At 40.6% G+C, this 16,434-nt stretch overlaps 1 protein-coding gene across 3 annotated transcripts in view; it reads left to right on the top strand.

Moving 5' to 3' along the window:
• Positions 1 to 16,434, top strand: part of LOC111869489 (nucleoprotein TPR) — a 69,511-nt gene that overhangs the window by 41,123 nt on the left and 11,954 nt on the right. For 2 of the 3 annotated variants that reach the window (XM_023861059.2, XM_023861058.2), the window contains exons 15-21: positions 220 to 490; positions 2,082 to 2,402; positions 4,522 to 4,689; positions 9,474 to 9,566; positions 10,916 to 11,003; positions 12,632 to 12,915; positions 15,771 to 15,936. In XM_023861059.2, coding sequence (XP_023716827.1) covers positions 220 to 490; positions 2,082 to 2,402; positions 4,522 to 4,689; positions 9,474 to 9,566; positions 10,916 to 11,003; positions 12,632 to 12,915; positions 15,771 to 15,936 — 1,391 coding nt within the window. The remainder of the gene's footprint in view (positions 1 to 219; positions 491 to 2,081; positions 2,403 to 4,521; positions 4,690 to 9,473; positions 9,567 to 10,915; positions 11,004 to 12,631; positions 12,916 to 15,770; positions 15,937 to 16,434) is intronic. The other variant, XM_023861060.2, reaches the window with a different exon arrangement.

Genomic DNA, 16,434 nt, shown 5'->3' with positions numbered 1-16,434 from the left:
CCTCAACCACTGTGCTACCATGTGCCCCCCAAACATCCAGGTAGTATTTTATATATATATGTACAATGGAACCCCCATTTAGTGCTCCTCAGTTTAAAGGTTGTACACATTTAATATTTTTCTCATGCAGCTGGCATGTTATAGTAACAGGCATACTCCATTCCACATACATGGCAGATGATGGGCAGTTCCCTACAATTGGTTTGTCTTGTGTTGCAGCCAGAGCACACAGGTTTTGGTCCCTCCACAACAGCAGTTGGTCCACACAACAGGCTCGGCAAGTGGTACTAGTGCAGAAGTGTTACCATCATCACCCACCTCATCTCACACAGACTACATGCCAGCTACCAGCTCAGCTGGGTCCTCAGTGGGCCCCATCCGTCAAGTAGCAGTGCAACCAACGCAGCAGGCTACTGTTACAACTGTCACAGTTGGGCCGTCACCTAGTTCACGTGAGGAGCCACCAGTCTCAGCAGCTGAATCTACTCAGGTTACTTGATAAAGACTCTTACTACTGGGTAATTCATTGGTATTCAGCAATCCTGTATCATCTGCTGATGTTGCAGAATATTAAATGAGATGTGGTAGACATGCAGTCAGGAGGTAATTATGGCCTGTTGCAGTGTGTATTATTCCTGCACTTCTGGTGCCCCAGGAAAACCATAAAACACGAAACTCAGGATATCTGTTTTTTGTCCCTAAGTGTAAATAAAAGAGTAAAGTTGTCCATGTGCTTAACTGATTAAGCACTACCCCATGAAGATGGGAGTAGATGTATAGATCAGCATTTTCTTGACCTTGGGACTAGTCGGAGGTGAGTGGTCAGCTTCACGCCCTGGCCGCTTTACCCTCAAGGAAAGAGTTCCCATTATCCATTTTATAGGTGCCTGGATGAGCGCTAGAGCCGGTCTGGATGCTGTGGAGAAGAGAAAAATCTTGCCCCTGCTAGGATATGAACGCAACCATTCAGCCTCTATCCTGTCGCTGTACTGACTGAGCTGTCCCAACTCTGTATTTATGAGGTGGTAACGTAAAATTATGAGAATGCCCCTGTAATGACAACATTGATGACTTCTCTGTGTGAGTACTGATAGAGTATGCTTTAGCCCACAGTTTGCCTCATCTGTGTCATTATATGCTGCATCACTGACATGTGTGAAGCTCTTTGGTGAATGATATGTGCAGTGTGTTTTGCTTTTTCTTTAAGTTAAATAGAGTGTATCAAGTTTTGTTTCAAGCTTGGTAAAACCACTTTTGTAATGTTCAGTATGATTTGGATAACATTAGAGAAGATCTTTCATCAAAAGCACATACATGCAGTTCAGTTGCTATTTTAAGATTCAGAGATGATTAAACTCCTATGAAAGACATAGAATAATCACCAAGAACATGTCGATCTTTTTTATTGCATTGGGGTTGCATGTCACAGATACATTCCCCAGGCCAAATAGTCACTAATATCACATACATGTTATGGTGCACATGGGAATATGGTTTAAACATATTTTAAGCAGCCTCACTAGTTTCATAGGTACCCCAAACTCTATCAGAATACTGCACAATACTCCCCTCCTAACTGAATAATAGGATTTCTTGAAGTCTATGACTAGCTGATGTACTGTCTCATTGTACTCCCATTTTTTCTCCAATATCTGCCAGATGCAATTGATCTGATCAGTAGTTGATCTCTTATGTCGAAACCCACACTGATGATCCGCAACAATTAATCTATGTATGGACTTAACCTTGAGAGAAGAATATTGGATAAACTTTTGTATGGCATTGATAGCAGTGATATCACCAGATAATTACTACAGTCAGTTTTATCACCCTTCTTGTGAACTGGTGCAGTAATAGACTCCTTCCACTGATGGGGCAATTTTGCCATATTCCAAATAGAATTAATTAGCTTATGGATCTTAGAACTTAATGTCAGCGTATCCTACTAAATTTTGTTCAGATGGTTTTGGTGTTGAAACATGTAGAAGGAGGCCCATGGACTGACATATTGACATGATTTTCCCATGAGCCTTTTTTAAAATTACCAAACCTTAAAAGTTATGTTCCCTTATTTATTATAGGATATAGAAACAGAATCGGATGACATGGAAGTCCAGCAAATTCCTGGTGCTTCTTCACAGCAGCAACAATTGCAACAACAGCAGCAGCAACAGGGCCAACAAGCTGTGGCATTAGTTTTGCCTAGAGTGGAGCAACAAACGTCCACGACACAAACTCAGACTCAGGTGCAGCTGATAGTAGAACAGTCTGTAGTTGTTGCCAGCAGCCAAGCCAACAGCAGTAACACTGTAACGACTACTCGGGCAGGAGTTAAACGTCAGAGGGATTCCAAAGGAGACAGCACAACTAGGACTGAGGAGAAGAACAGTGGATCATCTCAGGTACAATTGTCTGAACTTAGTTTATTAGCCAGGCAAGCATATCCTGTATTTTTAAAATCATTGTGATTCGCATATTTGCTTGTTACTGATTTTCCCCAATAGAGGCCTCATTAATGTGTGGGACCAAAAAAATATAAGCTTTAAATATAATCTTTACTGTGTACTTTTGGGCTGTTGTAGATGTCAACATTGTACAAGGTGTACAATAGGATGTGAGCTCTCAGATGCACAAAAAATGACACGCCTAGTTATAAATGGGCAATTGTTATTGTATGGAACTCAGTGCATGGAGACACTGAGCTCCACTTCCTCCCCTAATCTCTGTTCTGGAAGTAATGTTTTTTTTTATTGCTAGTGGTGTGGGACTAAGTCTCTTGTACTGCGGCCACTTCTGGCCTATTGTACCAGCCCCAGATGATAGGTGAGGGTGATTGTGAAGCAATTGGTGGAATGAAGATTGGCAGGGGAAACCAAAGTACTCGGAGAAAACCTGCCCCAGCGCCACTTTGTCCACCACATATCCCACTTGACCAGACCCGAGATCGAACCCAGGCCGCAACGGTGGGAAGCCAGCGACTAACTGCTTGAGCTATGGTGCGGCCAGAAGCAATTTTACTGCACATCTCAAGGCCATAGCTCATGTTTCACTGAACACTGAATGTATTGTACTGAGCTGTAGCTCAACTTTTAAAGTGGGGCCATGTAGTTTTTAGTACAAATGCAATAGAACTTGCATTTAATGTTATTTGTCATGCCATAGCTCAGGGTGTTGGTTGTTGCCTTGCCATCCCAGGTCAGGTCATGTGGGATCTGTGGTGGGCAAAGTGTCACTGGCACAGGTTTTCTCCAAGCATTTCGGTTTCCCATGCCAGTCCTCATTCCACCAAATGCTCTATGCCCATATATTTTGCAGGACTACTACAATAGGCCAACCTGTGGGCCTACACAGTCTGTTATAGGGATAGCTTTACATTTTTCTTTCCTTTTCTTTCTCATTTATATAACATGAAAAAGTATTGTGACTGTGAAGGAAATCAGTTTGAAGATACTGATGGCTTTACTTGTTTTTGGCCCCTCAGAATATGAAAAAGTGGTTTCAGTAATGCTGTCTGCCTATAGGCACATGTGTAAGTACACCTCGCTAGTGCTTTAATGTATGCAAATGATGTTTTATATGCAGTCTGTGCCAGAGCTATGTAGCGAGGACCATCAGGAAAAGGCAGTGAGTTGGAAATCGACAGTCATGAGTTAGAGTTCAGCGTCAGTGGTTAGCAGCTGTTAGGTAGGAACGACTAGCGATGACAGAATAACAAACAGAAGACTTTGTGTGCAATGTAATTATTGTGATTTAGAGAAAATGGAATTCATTGAGACTCTTGTAGTTACTTGCAAGCTATAAGTGTTCAATAACTCCAGTCATGAATCCAAACCCTGTGTGTAGTCACATGTGACAGTATTTTTAAAGTTGAGATTTTAGGCTCTTACAGCAGTGAGTCTGCCTAGGATGTACTGGATAGCTAACTTTTCGAAGCTTTTCAACTTACATTGTAGTTATATCATGATTCTGTTTGAAGTACCAAACGGCTAAGTCACTTGCAAAGCGGTGAACAGTTGTTTAAGCTTTGGCTAGGTACAGTCAGTTCAGTTCAGTGCCCTTTCAAATATTCAAGCTTCTCAGACTAGACCCAAAAAACATCCCTCCTGGAGACCTCTGATGTTGAGAGCTATACAAAGAAGCACTATGTACAGTTCTTTGTTCAGTGTTTCCAAAACTGTTTCTGTGCATTAAAGGTAAAGTTAGCTGTAGGTTCAGTTAATTGAGCGCAGTGCAATAAAGACATATGGAGGAATGGAGATATTGCTTCACCATTTTTATCTTGGCACTAGATGGATGTGAGTGGTCAGTGCCTTGACTGTTTTAACCCTGGTCCCTTTGAATAGGAGGAAGTTTAGGCCCAAGAACTGTTCTAGACTCTATAGACAAAAATCTCTTGCCCTTTCTGGGAATTGAACCCCAGTTCCTTGGATGCCCAGCTCTTAATGTAGTCATACTGATTGAGCTATCCTGGCTCCATCACTTGATATACTGGTATATAAATTATTTGTTATTTGTACGTAGGTAAAGCGACCTCGAGCACAGGAAATGTTCCAGCCAGTGCCATCTGAGTCAGGTGTCGATGTGGAATATCAGGTGCCAACTTCATCACAGAGGGACCATGAGGATGAAGTAATTGTAGTTGACTCCGAAGATGATGATGACGATGATGATGGCATTGCAGATGAAGGAGTAAGTAAAGAAAGTTAATTTTCAAATTGTTGTTTTGTGGTTTAATCTAATATGTTTGATTACAGAAAGTAGAAGACAGAGTTTTTTAAGATACTGTATTTATCCAGAACTAAATAACTTCAAATCTACCACCATTCTGTAAATTAGAAACTTAAAATGCCAAAGGAGAAACTAAAGATAGTATTTTATTTAGTGAAAAGTTACAATAATATATTTTTGTGTAACTGCATATTTATTTACTTTCTGTACATAATTAATTTAGAATGTGTTTGACACTGGCACAAACAGTTTAAATGCTCCCCACATTTTTTAAAATCGGAGTTTTTAGGTGAAACTCTATGCATTCTTCTTTTGCGCTGAATGGAGTTAAGTTGTCAGCTTCTCAACTTATCCAGTTCAACCCTGGGAAAGAGTCTCTGATATTCATAGTGGCATAATACTTCTTTTATCATAAACTTGTACATAATTTATGTGGACACAGATACACAGATGGTGTAGATTCATTTTGATCTAGAAGGCAAGAGGGTTACTCTCTGGCATTATCTGAATACAGTATTAGCGACAATATAAAAACAGTATGCAACCATGAAGTAAGTTATGACTGTGTACTACTGTCTTAATTCATTTTGTGCTCTCTAATGCAGTGCTCCTGTTTCAGTTTGCCTTGTTCTCATAACTTTTTGAGAGGGGTTGTACGATGTGTTACTCATATTATTTGTCACTTGCTTGATTTTGTGGTCCTCATGAACTATTTATTGATGTTGGATATTTTCTTAGTGATTTGAAGCAAAGCCTGCTTTCTGGATGGTAAGGTTAGAAGGGTGTCTTGTCTTGATATAGTATATTGAATGTCCATGTTTGAGGGATTGTATAGTGGTTAGGGTTTGCAACTGATAACAGACAATAAATCCATACTGATATTTCATGAGATGGTAACACAGTATGCTGATAGAGCACCGCATGTCCTGGCTGCTGGTGGTACTAATTCTGCTAGTAAGTGGATCTGCCGACAGTAGCCTGTCATCATATGTCATCTTCAAATAAAATGCTTATTTAGAAGAGGTCCTTAAAACTTGTATTTTGTAGTTTCTTATATTGGATGTTAGGTAACGCTGTCAAATATGATGGGTTGGGATTATGTGAAGCTTCTAATATTATATATATATTATTTCAAATATAATTGTTATTATGCATGTGCAAGAGTGACTTTTCAGTTTGGAAGGGGATTGAGATAAAAATTTGGAAACAATTTTAAGAATCAAGATGAAAATGAGAATTTTCTATAGCAGAATAGTGTTTTCCCCTCCCACTATAATAAGAATCAGTAACTCTAGCTGCTTTTTACAGTGCACGGAAGTGTATTAGCAACTGTCGGATGGCCCTGCTTTAGGAAATACATCTGCAGAGAGAAAGTAATTTGATGATTTCATTTTATAGTGTTACTAAAAAAACATGTGAAAGAAAGTAAATATTAGAAAATACAATATACGTGATACGTACTGAGTTAATTCCCATCTTCTGTCTCAAATTCACTACTCTCGTTTTCATATTTGTTGGCAGCATTCCGTCTTCCTCCCTTTCGTCCATTTCGTCAGTGAATGGAAGTTTTGAAAAAGTTTTGCCCATCACTTCTGATCCATTGGCACAGCAGTTCTGTGCTGGACTCTTGTCCTTATGGTATCATAATATGGTCCCCTGCCAAGAGCCATTCAGATTGCAGTTGTTTCAAGTGATTCTTGAAAGGCTTAATCACTAGAACACATAGTTGTGAAGTTACCTCTCCAGATGTGACACGCTGCATGAATCACAGATCTGAAATCTAATTTTAAATGACCTTTAAATGCATCAAACACATGCATTCCTTGTTTTCTCAACAGTGCTCATAGTCTCCTGTTCTGGACACCTTGCAACCAGTGCTCATCAGTTCATTGAGTGATCATCTCTCACCCAATTATTAGTCCCACAGGCATAGTCTTTTCAATGTCAGATATGTAGGCTTTGAGATGTTTTGTGGGTAATTACATGCTTTCTGTCCACTGTGTTAGCATGACAGTCACTTTCATATTTTCAGTACCTGATTCCTTTATAACAACAGAATTTACACCTGGATCGTCGATGGCGTAACCGGATAGCATATTGAAATTCACTGGCATTTCATTGTCATTGCCTTGAAGTGTGATGGTAACATCTTTGCAAAGTGAAGTTGTTTGCCATAAAGAAAATTTGTAACACATCATCATTTGTACACACCACCATGTGGTGGACTTAAATTTCTGCTGCTCATGGAATTTTAACAATGTTCCATAAAATTGATGTTTGTTCTTGTTTCAAAATGACAGTACACTTGGTCGTTAACTTACGACCACAAAAGAATTAAAAATAAAAGATGATTAAAATGTCAAAGTTTTTAAAAATAAATTATAAATATGATAAAAAGATTAGAAAGGTTAAAAAGATACTGTTAATAAATATATGGCCGACATACGACCAGATCGACATATGACCTGTCAGTCAGTATGGAAGTCGGTCGTAAGTCGATAACCAAGTGTATCTGGATATAATTGGCATACTTCCCTGTTCCTTTTGTTTTCACCTTCATATATTTGCACAGGAGACTCTTCTGTTCTTGCTATTTCACCCTTGTTTTTTCTATATTCTCACATATTTAGGGGTATCTGTGACTTATAGTTGGTGCATGGATTGGATATTGGATTTATTGACCACATATATGCACCACTTGGAACTACACTTTACAGATCACTGACACACACAGATTAGTGTCCTCAGTCAATTACAGTCTCCACTAGCTGTTTCCTAGCAATGGCTTCGGACACAGTGAGGATTCTTCAACTTCCTGCACTCAGGTTCTCTTGTCACAGCCACCCGTGCAGAACCCTTGCCAGCTCATAACTAACTGGGTCCCAGGCTGGCGGCCATTTTACACCAACCTTATAGCCTCCTCTTCACAGCCTGACTTTCAACTGAACTGAACTCTCTTACCAACCAGCTAATTCACGTCACTTCACTCAACTTAACTACTGACAACTGACTGCAGCTCAGCTGGTGTCCTTGTCATATACCCTCGGAGGAGACCAAATGGGAAACACTGCCTCCAGCAATCCTTCTGTTGTTGTCATGGGTGACTGCCTAGTGATGGACTGGCTATTATTTCTGCAGGAACATGTTTACCAAGCTGTTGCTTAGGCCCCCCCATACACACACAGTTTGGCTTTCTGATCTACCTTACAGGCAAAACTTTCACAGTTTACCCTCACCCTTTCCTTCCCCATACACGCACAGATCAACCGGCAGGCTGCATGCCACAGTCACGGTCTTCCAGCCTGTATTGCTGAGGCACACACGTCACGTGCTACGTCCTGCAGGTAGAACTGATGGACTGATGGGTTTCCTACAGTCCAAACGATTGGCCGGCCCGCCACACCACACATATCAGTTTGCCTTTCAGTCTTCAACTGTGCAGGCTGAACGGGAGGCCAAACTGTGTGTGTATGGGGGCCCTTAGAAACAAGTGTTTGTTTATCCGCCTGTTGCATAGCAATGGCTGTGCTCGTTTGTTTTGAAGCCTCTGCCCAGCAATGGGTCAGTACGCCGCAATATGTTTAATCGCCATAATTTTAAAGTATAAATCATACCAAAATATGAAACAAAACCCATTGTCAATAACTGTTTTGACAGAAGATTACCACATTGTGAAGTCATGTGATCCAACTCATATAAACCCATCATTGTTACTGAGTGCTGCACAGTTATTTAAGTGTGATGCCATGTACTTCTATGGTGTTCTTAATCAGGCTGACCAAGATCTGGTCCTGGCAACACCAGAATATGTTGAACTTTTACAGTGTGTGAGTCATGTCTGCTGTTTTGCTGGAGGAAACTAAACTTTTGTAACTAAGAAGATGTGAATAGCGTTTTTTGGGACCATCTACACAACAGTCATAAAAGGGTAAAGCTATCCCACTAACAGGCCATAGAGGCCTTTAGGTTTGTAAGATGTCAAGGCTCCCAAATTTTCTAGACAGTCAGCTCACAGATGGCACTGAGGTTGTCAGACTTATGTGCCGGCTGCTCTTTACCCCCAGGAAGATTCCTGGTACTTCTTTGTGTTAGAGGCTTGAGTCAACCGTAGGGCCACAATGCAGCTGGAAGGATTAGGTAAACTGAAAAAATCCATTGACCTCACTGAGACTCGAACCTGTGACCTTCCAGCTTGCAACGTAGTGCCTCAATCAATTATGCTACTGTGTGCCCCACACAACAGTTATATCAGTGAACAAATCAATACTGACATACTAGCATTCATTTCTTTTGCAAAGGCTATATCACAACAGGATGCATCCCATGAAGATAAAGAGACACTGATGATTCTGTATGCCCTTAACACGAGCTCCAGCTGTGGTTGTTGTGAACAGTGAGGTTGGCAAAGGAATGTAAATGTAATATTGAATATTTCAAATGAAAATACATTTCACTTCCAAAGCTGTCTGGACTATCTGCAGCAGAATTGTGAAGTCAGTGATAAGGATATTTAATATGAAAAGAAAAATTTCATTCATCCTTACAGGTGTAGAGTCTCTGAGATATTTTCTCATTGTAATACTAATAATTCTCTGCGCTCCGTAAACTGTGATTTTCCATGCCAGTTCCAAGAAATCCTCTTAGGTGCTTCTCCTATCCCATGTTCTGTTTGGGTGGAGGTTGTGGTAGTGTTCACATGAATTTATAGTGTTAGATATTGTACTTAGTTATGACTGTATTTCAAGGTAATTGAAGAACCTGATGATGGCCCTGAATTTGAGGAGGAAACAGACAATGGGGAGAGCTATGAGGTTGAAGGTTATGACAGAGATGAACAGGTATCTAATTCATTTCTGAATGTTTTTTGATGAAGGCACTTGATAGTTTTAATGTTTCAGGTCATTATACGAGGGTTGGAACTTTAATAGTGGGAACTATTTATTTACAAGTGATACAAAATCGATGCATGTTTTGAAGTTCTACTGTCCTTCAATGTAGTCACCAGCATTGTGTACAACAGTTGCCAGCGATATGGAAGTCGTAGGATACATTTAGCAGCGCCTGTTGTGTTGATAGTTCGAATGGAGCAGTCTACTGCCTGAAGAATCTCTGGAACAGTTCTGAAGCGAATGCCACGAAGTGGTTCCTTCATTTTAGGAATCAAGTCGAAGTCACAAGGGCTTAAGTCCAGGGAGTATGTTGGATGGTACAGCGCTTCACAGCCCCATTGATTGAAGAAATCAGCCACAGCTTGTCATTTCTGCCTTTCTGTCAAATCGTGTGGAACCCATCGTGATGCAATTTTTCTCATGCCCAGGCATTCCTTCAGAATGTGAAGCATAGTCGTATGTGCTAATCCTGTCTCTCGGGCCAGCTTACAAATCGTTTGGTGTCGATCACTGTCCAGTAACATGGAAAGAGCATACACTTCTTCTTCACTGATACAAGGATGACCTGGCCGACGCATGTCTGCCACATTTTGGCGTCCCTTGTTGAAGGCTTTTGCCCACCTTGCCACTGTTCTGTAAGGTAATGCAGATTCACCGCAAGCCTCTTGAAGACCTTGATGACACAGTCGTGCGGTACGGCCTCTGGCACATTCAATCTTTATCCAACTCCATTGTTCCTGTTTCGAAAACATCGTGACAACACTACATTAGACCGCTAGCTAACATGAGGCTCTGTTCTTCTTGTCACTGCGCATGCGTGTGATGTGGGAAGGGAGAGTCCATTTGCACTGAGGTAAGGTAGGTATGTAACTAACGTTTGGTATAAGCAACATTATTTGGTTCTGTTGCATGGCGTCTCTACAGCAGTGTTGCCACTATTAAAAGTTCCAACTCTCGTACATCATCTAGATTTTTACTTAAAATGTTACGTTTAGGAGACTGCTTCAGCTTCTGTCATCAGGTATGAGGGAACAATATTCTGAGGGATCTGTTAGAAGGAACTAGTTCATTCCTTCTAACAGACCCCTCAAATTGGGTTCACTTCTACTTGAATGCAGAATCAGTGTGAGTTTCTGAAACATGTCATTTTAAGAAAAGAAACCTTGATGATAGATGAGATGGAAGATATTAAAATTAGGTGTCTAATTGTTTAGAACTGTTGAATCTGTGTATGAAGTGTAGTGTCAAGTTAGAAAACTGTGGTTTAACAGTTCCTGGTAATGTCTCTTATGTTGCAGGACCTGACTGCATATGATGAAGGTGAAGGGCCTGACATAGATGAGGAGACTGCACCTGACCAAGCCAACAATGAAGTGGAAATCATGGGTAAGTGTTGACATCCTGGGTATCTGCTGGCAGACAGTTTATAATTACACAAGATGATAAGGTAAGAAAGGTAAAGTTGGCCTTTTGCTTAACTGATTAAGCATTACACATAAAAATGTATGGAGGAGTGGATATATAGATTCACACATTCTTGACCTTGGCACTTGTTAGAGGTGAGTATTCTATAAGTTGATAGGGGAGCAAATCGGGGTAAGCTGAGATTGATCAGGTGTGGAAAGGACTTCTTACATTGTATCTAGAAGTACAGTGCCTAAAGAATGGATTGTATTCCACTGAAATGGGTGTAACATCTTGATAAATACATTTGTGAGGTAAGTCTCTTGCTGTACTGTAATTGGTGGACAAACACAAGGAGTAGCAATTTGTAGCCTGTGGTTTTAAGATGACAGTTTGTGCTTATGTTCTTTGCACAAAGAGCATTAAATGAACACAGTGAGACAGTGGGAGGCCAATCCATCTGCTGCGCACTAAAAGTTGTTTTTTAAATTCAGATTTGATATGAATTGGTCCGGTGCAAACCTATGGTTTTTTTTTTATTTCTTTGGGTTGGTGAGAATGAGTCCACCTGGTACATTGGCCACTGTTTGGCCTGTTGTTCCAGCCCTGGATGATTGATGATGATGATAAGAGTGGGGCATTTGGTGGAATGAGAAATGGCAGGGGAAACTGAAGTACTCAGAGAAAACCTACCCAATGCCACTTTGTCCATGACAAATCACATATGACCTGACTTGGGATTGAACCAGGCTGCTGCTGAGGTGGGAAACCGACGGCTAACTGCCTGAGCTATGACACAGCCCAACATGTAATTTACACAGAGCTCAAATCAGACTCGCCAAAGATCAGTACATGATATAAAATGCAGATCTCCTTAAGGTCTACAAATTATATTTGGAACATTTTTTGGTGCAGTGTGTTCAGTGGAGTGAAAAAATAACATTTCATTCTTTGTATGATGTAATATCTGTTGTGCGATTGAAGCGGTGTTTTCTATATTTGCATAAAAGTGGAAAGAGATTATTCATCATTGTGAACCTGTACCATATGGATTTAAATCTCCCAGCATTGTGTTGGCAGTTGGGTTTAAACTTGGCAGTAATGAGATTCATATTGTGAACAATATTAGGTCTCCTGGGGCATGCTGAACCAGCACATTTGTGTGATGTACACTTGATAATGGTTTATAAGCTGATCACAGTATAAAGTGAAATGTTTGGAAGCCATATAATTGCCAGGTATTATCCATAATATTCAGTATTTACTTAATTGTAAAGGTAAAATGGTAAAGTTTCATCTGTGCTTAATCAAGCATTACACCATGAGGATGTGTCAGGGATTGGAGGTATAGCTCCATCATTCTTGATCTGGGCACTAGATGGAGGTGAGTGGTCAGCTTCACACCCTGGCCACTTTACCCCTGGGGAAGGAGCCCCTGTTACCCATTGGCCCCAGAGGCAGTCTGGATGCTGTGAAGAAGAGAAAAATGTCTTGCCCCTACATTAAACTTTTGACGTCCAACCAGTAGCCCATTGCCATACTGACTGAGCTATACTTGCTTCTATTTGCTTGACTTCACTGACATTATTATGTTGATGCTTTCCTGGCAGAGGACAGCAATGAGGTGCCGAACCAGTCTGGCAGCAGTATTATAGGAACAGTGGACAACAGTGCTGGTCAGTCTGCTACTGTGCCAGTAGCGTCCTCGGCAGAAGTACTTCATCCCCCACAACAGCAACACTCTGAGGCTACCAGCAGTGGATCAGCCACACAGCCTGAGAGTGGAAGCATCAGTTCAGTAGTCATGAGTCAGGCTTCGCCCTCGGTTCCAACCGGCTTTGCCAGAGGAAGGCACGTGCCTCCCCTCTGCAGGCAGCAACAGCATTTAGTATTAGTAAGTCAAGACCACAAAAATAAGCATAGAAATCATTATTATATTAAAGAGGACTATCTTCTGGGATGTAGCACTGTATAATCTGATGTTTTGGAGGAATGTACTCTCTCCATTTTCAGGATTAAGCCAAGGAACATAATACATTACTATACTGTTTGCCATACTCTGACCCTCAAGTTGGTAGCATTGCGCTCCTAAAGCATTGGTACACTACTTTGTAGGCACTGCCATAGAAATTCAAATCTCACATAGTATCGTGCTATTTGTCCTCAACAGAAAACTAAAATGACTATTGCTAGCTTATTGACTGACTGACCGCATGCAGCATGGTCCTTCTTGAGAAATGAATAGTGGCTTAGTTATTCAAGTGGTCCTTGTGTTTTATGGACTCTTAAGGCTTACTTATTAGCAGTGCTAATATGAAATTTATGGACTAAAGGTAATTCAATCAGTATACTGTATGAGACATTTGTAATGATTGAAAATGTATGTAGTTATAAAAGGATTTACAAATAATTGTACCCTCTCTGTGGCTCTGCAACCCTTAGGACCTTGGCTACTTTCTCACTTTCTTAATCCTATTCACAGGTGTTAGGATTCCTTGGATAGGGGATCAGTCTGTTACAAGGTCACTACCTACACAGAGAACAACACAAACAGAATAAACGTTCACAGACATCCATGCCTCAAGTGGGATTTGAACCCATGACCCCAGTGTTAGAGCGGGCAAAGACGGTTCATGCTTTAGACCATGTGGCCACTGTGGTTGGCCAAATAATTTTAGTGTCCATAATTTTCCATCTTTCTACCCTACCTGCCTCTTGTATCTGCAATAGCGGGAGGCACTTCGAGAGTTGTGTTACACTTCCAGTCTTAATTCATATTTTGATGCTGAGGTTTCTGTTGATCAGAATGACTGTACCGTTTGATGCTTGTGTTTCTTATTTTTCACTCCTGGAATAACAGACCAGTTAGAATGTCATCACTGTACTCTACACTGTAGGCTGCTCAATGATATTGTGACATGTTGGCTGTGTAGCGCGACAAATAACTTAATGCTGGTCTTGCATTTAGCAAATATGTTTATTGCATACTCGCTCTTACAATTACACATGTAAGTACAATTATTGTCACTTATAACTTCTTCACATTCACAATTCTTCTGTATTTCAACGCTGCTTGCAACTCTGTATGGACACTCCTGTGTTTCAACTGTACTCAATGACTGCTAGAATTGAACTGACTTGTCTGGTGCATTGAACCCCCTTACATAGGCCTCTCACGGACCACACAGAAAATAGCCTGTATTGTTGGATGTGTTTACCGACTGACTGCATAGCAGCAGTCGCTGCACGGACTCCACTGTTGCGTGATGTCACAGCATAGCGGGGAGGGGTGTTTACTGAGCGTTTCATAGTGATGGAATGAGTGGGGATATGTGACATCACTTGCAGAAACGCAGAGTTCACATGACCCCTACTTCCTGTTGCGCTATCCAAGCATTCACAGAGTTGTCACCTAGCAATGTGCTGATACAATCTGCAACTCTCCCATTGCTCGTGTTCCCTGAGGCCTCTCTGGCTCAACAGTTTCTGCATAGAGCAAATACGCCTCAATATATTATGAATTCCTCCAAACAGAAAATGAGATAAAACTTCTGAACTTCAAATTAACCCACATGTAGTCTGCTCATTACCTTTTTACCTTCAGATAAGGGTAAAGTTGTCCCTGTGCTTAATTGAGCACTGCACCATGAAGATGTATGGGGGAGTGAAGATATACAGTGAATCCTTCATTTAGTGTTCCTCAGTTTAACATTTTCCATAATTTAATGTTAAATTTAAATGACCTGAAGTCATGAAGTCAGTGTTAAATTAACTCCGTGTAATATTTTTGGCAGTTTATCGTTAAAATCAGCTGTTCCCAAAAAGAAATTTTAAATGAGTTTCACTATAAATTAATTGAGATGAGTTGAAATAAATGCTTCATTATTAGCCCAACATTTTTGTATGTGTAGAAAACATCAGTTGTCCAGTATGTACAGTACAGTAGAAGCTGTGATATGCAGTACCTCTGGGACCAGAGGGTTGCCAAAAATGGCCAAAAACTTTCCGGACATTATAACGTTATACTTAATGTGTATCTTAACTGTACCTTTCATCCTTGTGGAGAGGCATAACCATTTAATTTAGTACTTGATATCCTGTCCTGTTTTCCCTGCTGTACTTTCTCTTCCAATTTAATTACTACTTACATAATATGATATATAATCTTAAGAAAATGACAGGACACCAGTGTTTCACTCTTCTAATTATTATAAAAGGTAAAGTTGTCCCTGTAACAGGCCATGGAAGCCCATAGTCTTGTGAGAGTTTGAGGCTCCCACATCTTCTAGACAATTGGCTCACAGATGGTGGTAAGGTTGTTGGCCTTATGTGCTGGCCACCCTTTACCCCCACAGGAATATTCCTGATACTCATTTCTATTACAGGCTGAGTCAACCCCAGGGCCACAGTGCATCTGGAAGGATTAGGTAAATTAGAAGAATCCACCTCATCAGTACTTGAACCCACAACCTTCCAGCTTGTAGCATAGTGCCTCAACCAACTACACTACCCAATACCCCCTTTTTATCTTTATATTCACAGTTAAATTTTTTGCTAATAGAGCTCTCTGGTCATCCAGTGCTGGGTATCACAGCTTTTACTATATTTGGCTTTCATCCAGTGATAACTTCACAGCCATAAATGAATTGAATATCATCTACATGCTCCTCATATCCATTGGACAACTGTGGACTAATGGTGTTAATATTCAGCAGCATTAAATTAATAGGCTTCTGTTTGTTTATCTAGCAACCACCAAGTTATGAAGATGCAGGAGATGACAGCATTGTTCCCAGTACTCCCACGCTCTTTGTTCCAAGGCGTACAGATGGTTTTGGGGAGGCAGTCAGCTCTCCACAAGTCCCAACAGGAAGGTTTACCTTCTCTGATACGAACCCACCAACTGCCCGAGCAGGTTTGTCACCTCTATTATGTATACAATCTGCTGCATATGGGTAGTAATCATTTGGCTGCTTGACAGACTTGCTGTCTTATATGAAACCTCAAAGTTCATAACAGTGTTCACAATAACCCACCTCTCATCCCTACCATGAGTCATCCTTGTCCAGTCCACAAGGTTGTACCCTATTTAACACTTTGCGGACCGGTCGCATAATATTATGCTTTTCACTTTCAAATGTGGCAGACTGGTCGCATAATATTATGATGTTATATTTTAGCGTCTTGTTGCACTGATTTAAGTCCATGATTTATTTCAGCCGTCTTCCAGTGCATACACTCATCTATCTCCTCCTCTCACTCGCACTACATGTTTCGGCACAAAAGTGCCATCTTCAGGTGCTTATTCGATTTACGCTAAACTAGTTCATTGCATGCCTTGTCGTCTTCATATTAAAATAACTAAAATATATATTTATCATATATATTGATAAATGTTAAATGTTAAAAATAT

The sequence above is a fragment of the Cryptotermes secundus genome, unplaced genomic scaffold (assembly GCF_002891405.2).
Source record: "Cryptotermes secundus unplaced genomic scaffold, Csec_1.0 scaffold2244, whole genome shotgun sequence".
NCBI lineage: Eukaryota > Metazoa > Arthropoda > Insecta > Blattodea > Kalotermitidae > Cryptotermes > Cryptotermes secundus.
The sequence above is the reverse complement of the archived record's forward strand: the minus strand, read 5'-3'. Positions and strand labels throughout refer to the sequence as shown.